This window comes from Oncorhynchus kisutch, linkage group LG23 (assembly GCF_002021735.2).
Source record: "Oncorhynchus kisutch isolate 150728-3 linkage group LG23, Okis_V2, whole genome shotgun sequence".
Taxonomy (NCBI): Eukaryota; Metazoa; Chordata; class Actinopteri; order Salmoniformes; family Salmonidae; genus Oncorhynchus; species Oncorhynchus kisutch.
Genome location: NC_034196.2, coordinates 20,942,620 through 20,950,119, shown reverse-complemented (window position 1 = coordinate 20,950,119; position 7,500 = coordinate 20,942,620). Strand labels below are relative to the sequence as shown.

The 7,500-nt window shown below is 48.1% G+C and overlaps 1 protein-coding gene across 5 annotated transcripts in view; it reads left to right on the top strand.

The window, feature by feature from the left end:
- LOC109868120 (mediator of RNA polymerase II transcription subunit 13-like) overlaps positions 1 to 7,500 on the top strand; it is a 112,900-nt gene that overhangs the window by 51,571 nt on the left and 53,829 nt on the right. For all 5 annotated transcript variants that reach the window (XM_031802860.1, XM_031802863.1, XM_031802862.1 and 2 more), the window contains exons 3-4: positions 4,328 to 4,412; positions 5,909 to 5,992. In XM_031802860.1, the coding sequence (XP_031658720.1) occupies positions 4,328 to 4,412; positions 5,909 to 5,992 (169 nt within the window). The remainder of the gene's footprint in view (positions 1 to 4,327; positions 4,413 to 5,908; positions 5,993 to 7,500) is intronic.

The window sequence follows — 7,500 nt, the reverse complement described above, 5'->3', positions numbered from 1 at the left end:
AGACAAAGGAGATGATTGTGAACTACAGAAAAAGGAGGACCGAGCACGCCCCCATTCTCATCGACGGGGCTGTAGTGGAGCAGGTTGGGAGCTTCAAGTTCCTTGGCGTCCACATCACCAACAAACTATAATTTTCCAAGCACAACGAGACAGTCGTGAAGAGGGCACGACAAAACCTATTCCCCCTCAGGAGACTGAAAAGATTTGGCATGGGTCCTCAGATCCTCAAAAGGTTTTACAGCTGCACCATTGAGAGCATCCTGACTGGCATCACTGCCTGGTATAGCAACTGCTCAGCCTCCGACCACAAGGCACTACAGAGGGTAGTGCGTACGGCCCAGTACATCAACGGGGCCAAGCTTCCTGCCATCTAGGATCTCTATACCAGGCGGTGTCAGAGGAAAGCCCTAAAAATTGTCAAAGACTCCAGCCATCCTAGTCATAGACTGTTCTCTTTCTACCGCACATCAAGCGGTACTGGAGCATCATGTCTAGGTCAAAGAGGCTTCTAAACAGCTTCTACCCCCAAGCCATAAGACTCCTGAACACATAATCAAATGGCTACCCGGACTATTTGCATTGTCCCCCCCCCTACCATGCTGCTACTCTCTGTTATTATCTATGCATAGTCACTTTAATAACTCTGCTTACATGTACATATTACCTCAATTACCTCGACACCGGTGCCCCCGCACATTGACTCTGTACCCGTATCCCCTGTATATAGCCCCAATATTGTTATTTACTGCTGCTCCTTATTTAATTATTTGTTATTCTTATCTCTTACACATCTTTCCATGGGGCAGATGAAAAACTGCAGTTTTATAGCTAATCTCATGCTATTCTACACATTTTACAATGATGCCGAGAGAGTTTAGCATTTTTAGAGCAAATTTCCTGCAATTCTATTCATATTTGCATGGGGCAGAGAGAACATTAGCAGCTTTAATAGCTAATCTCATGCTATTCTGGGGCCGGGGGCGACATCCTTGTGGGGGCTGCGGGGGTGTGTGGTACGCCAGTGGCCCGGATAGATGCACACACACAGACACACAAGTCCACACAACATGAATGAACCCATTCACACAGACAAGTTCACCCAGCATGATAACAAATACTTTAACACACAAAACAACTCATAGGTGCAAACAAAGTGGCACAGCTCTCATGCACATGCAAAATGTGATATCACATTTTCAGTCAGTTCAGTTCACACCCACAAAGCATGCTTTTCCCTTTCCTCTCTCATTCTATTTATCTGTGTCATCTGACACACGCACGCACACACACACACACACACACACACACTAAAATGGAGATAACCTTGACGGTTATCATCCACAGCTGACGTTGTGAGGTGGTGCTCCGTCCACCTCTCAGGAGTCTGCCGAGGCCCTAATAAGGCCCCGCTGAGAGGAGCAGAGACGATTACTCATCTAGATAAAAGTCTATACGTTTCACCTCACCACACTTCATCTCTCTAAGCACAGCAATCACTATTCCATGGTGGTGACTTGTTGCTATTCTGCAGCTGTTTGTCAAACATAAAGCCCCACAGGTCCCGTAAGGATTTGAATAGTTCAATATCTCAGATCAGATTTCACACTCAAAAGTTTTTTGGTGTGTGCGTGTGTGTGTGTGTGTGTGTGTGTGTGTGTGTGTGTGTGTGTGTGTGTGTGTGTATACAAGAGGGAAATAGCCACACCGTGTGTTTAGGGCTTGATAAGGTGCAGCTCCAGCTCCTCGGTGACTACAATGTAAACAATAGCTGTAATGACTTTCACATGTTGTTGCTGCTGGAGAGCGGCAAGTGGAATTCCAGATTTGTCTGTTACATGTTGTAATCTTGGGATAGCATCAGTTGATACCCTACACTCTGAGGAGTGACATTCTGCTGTTGTCAGTGCTTTAAACTACACCAGTCAGAGAGACATAAGCAATGAGGTGATCATATCAGTTCAGCTTTCTTTCTCCTGGCTCCCAGAGGTAGGGAGCTCATTGTGTGGCTGGATTTGGCTGGGAGGGGGGGTCATGTCAAGCTTCCCCCCAGGCAGGGTGACTCAAACCTGGGTGAAAAGGGGTTGAGAAACCTGGGCGTGTTCCGTGGTGGTGGTGGTGGGTCGGGTAGAGTGAGTGAGAGAGAAGCGAAGACAAGGGGGAAAGGAGGGAGGGGGGGAAGTGGTGGGATAGATAGATGAAGACGACTGGCGGTGGATTGGCAGTGTGGAAAAGGGATTTGAGAGAGAAAGGGGCGAGCTAATGAGCTGGATTTGCTGGAGACTTGGCATTCCGCTCATGGAGCACTCTTCCCTGTAGAATAGCTGGCTGGAACTGAGCTTCCTGTCTGAGCCCTGGAGCGGGAATGAATGAGGGAGGGGAGGGTGAGAGGGGAGGAAAGGGGGGTGGGGTGTTGGAAGGCAATAGAACAGAGGAAGAAGGAGCGGGTGGGAGGAGGGAGGCAGGTAGGGAGGGAGAGGGCGGGCAGCGGGCGGTGGTGGAATTGAATGCCGAGGAGCTGTGTTCTCACAGCCAGTGTTGCCATGGTTACCGGGGAATTCTGGCAAGTAGGGAAATTTCATTCACGTCAGTGTGAGGAAAGGGAGGGAAATATCAACAAAGCAAGAAAGAAAAAGAAAGAAAAAAGATCAACCTCTGTGGGTCCTCCACCCCTCCCTCTGTGGGTCCTCCACCCCTCCCTCTGTGGGTCCTCCACCCCTCCCTCTGTGGGTCCTCCACCCCTCCCTCTGTGGGTCCTCCACCCCTCCCTCTGTGGGTCCTCCACCCCTCCCTCTGTAGGTCCTCCACCCCTCCCTCTGTGGGTCCTCCACCCCTCCCCTGGGCTCTGTCACCCCCCCCCCCCCCCCCTCCCTCCCTCCCTCCCCCCCCCTCCCTCCCTCCCTCCCTCCCTCCACCCCTCCCCTGGGCTTTGTCGCCTCCCTCCCTCCCTCCCTCTGTGGGTCCTCCACCCCTCCCCTGGGCTCTGTCGCCTCCCCCCCTCCCTCCCCCCCTCCCTCCCTCCCTCCCTCCCTCCCTTCCTCCCTCTCTCTGTGTACGCACCCGGTGCTTTTTGTTTGCCGCCACCCTGTAAGTAAACACAACACCCACTCACAAAGCTTCCTATCCCTCCCAATCGTTCTCCAGGTATGGTAGAGAACAAAGAACACTAGAGCTATCAGTAGCTGCTCCTCTTCTGGGAAGAAGGAATGAGGAGGGAGCCAGTAGTGGTAGGAATCAGATCCATCCACTACCCCACACAGGTCATCTGAGCTGGCTGCTGACATGGCAGGAACTGGAACTAAGCGCTGTCGACCTGCACGTGGTGCCACCCCGCCCTGTCTCTCCTCTCCTTGTCTCTCCTCTCTTGACTCCCTGTGCGGCCACAAACACAAACACACAGACACTGTCTCTCCCAGCGCTGACTAAATGAAGCTGACAGGACCTGACAGCTGTACAGAGGCACAGGGAGCATGCGCGCATACACACACACACACACACACACACACACACACACACACACACACACACACACACACACACACACACACACACCAGTGGAGGCTGCTGAAGGCAGGACGGCTCATAATAATGGCTGAAACGTGGTTTCCATGTGGTTGATACTACTCCATTGACTTCATTCCAGCCATTATTATGAGCCGTCCTCCCGTTAGCAGCCTCCTCTGATGCACGCACATAATGTAAACATGCATGCTTGTAGTGGTACTTGTAGTTTCACCGACAGTTCCTCACAGTAGTCCTCATAGTTTATTCCACAGTGCCCCACAGTGGTTTCACCCACAGTTCCTCACAGTGGTCCTTGTAGTTTCTTCCACAGTGCCCCACAGTGGTCCTTGTAGTTTCTTCCACAGTGCCCCACAGTGGTCCTTGTAGTTTCTTCCACAGTGCCCCACAGTGGTCCTTGTAGTTTCTTCCACAGTGCCCCACAGTGGTCCTTGTAGTTTCTTCCACAGTGCCCCACAGTGGTCCTTGTAGTTTCTTCCACAGTGCCCCACAGTGGTCCTTGTTGTTTCTTCCACAGTGCCCCACAGTGGTCCTTGTAGTTTCTTCCACAGTGCCCCACAGTGGTTTAACATGTATGGAAGATAATGGTTAAGGGCTTCTGATGAGTCAGTCTGTGGATGGATGTACATGTAGATACTTGTCTGTGTTTAACTGTTCATCTATAGTCTTAGAAGCTTCTTGTGCTGTTGGCATGCATTGCAGTGTCCTGTGTGTCTTTGTGTTCTGTGTACTGTGTTTGAGTGTATGAACTGTGTTGATCTCACTGTAACCATCAGTTGCTAACCCATCTTCACTTCCTGTATTCCAGTGGCTGAGGAGGGACAGTGGGAGTGTGGGCTGTCATACGAATGCCGGACCCTCCTGTTCAAGGCCATTCACAACCTGCTGGAGAGGTACAGTACAATGAGCTGCTTGGAAAACACCTTGTGTCATATAGTCTGGATGTAAAGTATCACATAAAGTAAGCTGGATATTCCCAGTCTAGTTATTGGCTATTTCTGCTCATATAACAATTTCTTCTCCGACCAACTGGGGAAAGACAGCAAAGAATTCTGGCAAGAATACCAGACCACCAATGGCTAAAAGACTACAAGTGATAATCAAATTATAACCTGGACTGAATCAATGACTCCAATAAACATTTCCCATCTGCTAAATGAACCAGGATATATTTGTTCTCAATTAAGTTAAACATCAATGATCATCATAAGGGGCAGGCTGAATGAACCTTATTACCTTGAGTCTACCTCCTCCTCTCTTCCAACTCTATACCTCTGCACTATATTGGATTGTCATGAAGCCTTCAATAGAGCATGTATCTCAAGGAACTGTGTAACTCCATTGATGTTGAGTTGAGTTTGAGTTGAGTTTATTTTTATTTTTACAGGGACAGTGCACATTAATCAACATTTCAGTAAAAGTGTCGGTTTTAGCCAGCCGGCTAATTTTCAACCGCAGTCCCTGGGCAGGTTATTAAAAACAATTACAATATAGACAATAGCAACATAGAACAAGCAAGACATAGCAACATAGGACAAGCAAGACATAGCATACAGACAGAGCATCATAGGACAAGCAAGACATAGCATACAGACAGAGCATCATAGGACAAGCAAGACGTAGCATACAGACAGAGCAACATAAAACAAAAAGCAGCAAGACAAAATTCATAAAAGCAACAAAGTGTTTCCACACCTCACAAGCTACAGACAACAGACAACATGGAGAGCGGCAACACACAGCTAGGGACCATGTTCACAAATCTGATTGACCTTTAGCCATGTCTTCAAGCATTTTGTGAAAGTGTGATATGTGGTGCAGTTATGTGTGTCTGATGGCAGTGTATTCCAGACATGGGAAGCTCTCACAGAGAATGCAGATTTACTAAAGGTGCTTTTCCTTAGGGGAACTATACAGTCACCTCTCATGGCAGACCTTGTGGATCTGCTGCCATATGTCTGGGTTTTCTGTTTAACAAAAATATTGAGTGGAGGGGGAGCCAGGCCATTGAGGATCTTGAATACAAGACATGCGTCGGTGTATTGCACAAGATTTTCCCAACTCAAGAGCTCATGCTTTCTAAGGATGTGACAATGATGATGGCTATTGGGCTTCCTATCAAGCACTTTGAGAGCCTGTTTGTAGACAGACTGAATAGGTTTTAATGTTGTACAGCAAGCTTGGGCCCAACTAGTCAAGCAGTATGTTAAGTGGGGGAGTATCATAGATTTGAAGTACATGTATTATATTCTCTATTCTTCCCCGATTGGGACCATGTGTGACAATCTCTATGTAGAATGTCTGTGTCTATGTGCATGTATGTTTGTGTGTTAATGGTCCTTTACCTGTGTGTGTGTGATACAGTTGTTTAATGTCTCCCATCCCCCAGGTGTTTGTTGGACAAGGACTTTGTACGGATCGGGAAGTGGTTCGTCAAGCCATACGAGTTGGAGGAGAAGCCTCTGGCCACCAGGTGAGCTAACCATCCTTCTCAATCCCACACACAACCTCCTCACAGCATCCCCGCCACGTTGTTCTGACACAGTGATAACTAGCGTGGCGTTAAGGGAGTGTTGGGGAGCTCTGGGGGAGTGTGACAGACAGGCGGTGTGAATGGTTGCCGTGCGGCGGCTGCTCCCACCCCGTCTGGGATGTGGTGACACCTCTGGCTGCCTCTTGGCACCTGGCTGTGAGCCCCTCGGATCATGTCACCACGCTCGCAGGTGGGAATGGCTCGCTCTGTGAGACAGACGACTAGTCCGAAGTGTGTGTGTGTGACAGTGCAAGTGCTGGTCTGCCAGGCTGCCCGGACGTGAGACTATTGAGAGCAGGGTAGTGAATGGTGGTGAGGTGTGAGAGCTGAGCAGAGGAGGGGCTTGGGGCTGTGTGTGTGTGTGTGTGTGTGTGTGTGTGTGTGTGTGTGTGTGTGTGTGTGTGTGTGTGTGTGTGTGTGTGTGTGTGTGTCAGAGACTGACAGAGAACAAGAGCACAGGAGTGGGGCATTGTTGTTGTAGGGCATTTCCATGTAAAAGGAACCCATGAGCACCAACGTGAAGTTCAGTAGAGTACAGTAGAGTACAGAACAGTACAGTACAGAACAGTACAGTAGAGTACAGTAGAGTACAGTACAGTACAGTACAGTACAGTAGAGTACAGAACAGTACAGTACAGTAGAGTACAGAACAGTACAGTACAGTAGAGTACAGAACAGTACAGTACAGAACAGTACAGTAGAGTACAGTAGAGTACAGTACAGTACAGTACAGTAGAGTACAGAACAGTACAGTACAGTACAGTACAGTACAGTAGAGTACAGTAGAGTACAGTAGAGTACAGTACAGTAGAGTACAGAACAGTACAGCACAGTACAGTAGAGTACAGTAGAGTACAGTACAGTAGAGTACAGAACAGTACAGTACAGTACAGTACAGTACAGTAGAGTACAGTACAGTACAGTACAGAACAGTACAGTACAGTACAGTACAGTACAGTACAGTACAGTACAGCAGAGTACAGAACAGTACAGTACAGTAGAGTACAGTACAGTAGAGTACAGTACAGTACAGCAGAGTACAGAACAGTAGAGTACAGGAGAGTACAGTAGAGTACTGTACAGTAGAGTACAGTAGAGCACAGTACAGTAGAGTGCAGTAGAGTACAGTACAGTAGAGTGCAGTATAGTACAGTAGAGTACAGTACAGTAGAGTACAGTAACAGTAGAGTATAGTAGAGTAGAGTACAGGTGAGTACATTACAGTAGAGTACAGTAGAGTACAGTACAGCAGAGTAGAGTAGAGTAGAGTACAGTAGACTATAGTACAGTAGAGTATAGTAGAGTACAGTACAGTAGAGTACAGTAGAGTAGAGTAGAGCACAGTAGAGTATAGTAGAGTACAGTAGAGTATAGTAGAGTACAGTAGAGTATAGTAGAGTACAGGTGAGTACAGTACATTACAGTAGAGTACAGTACAGTAGAGTAGA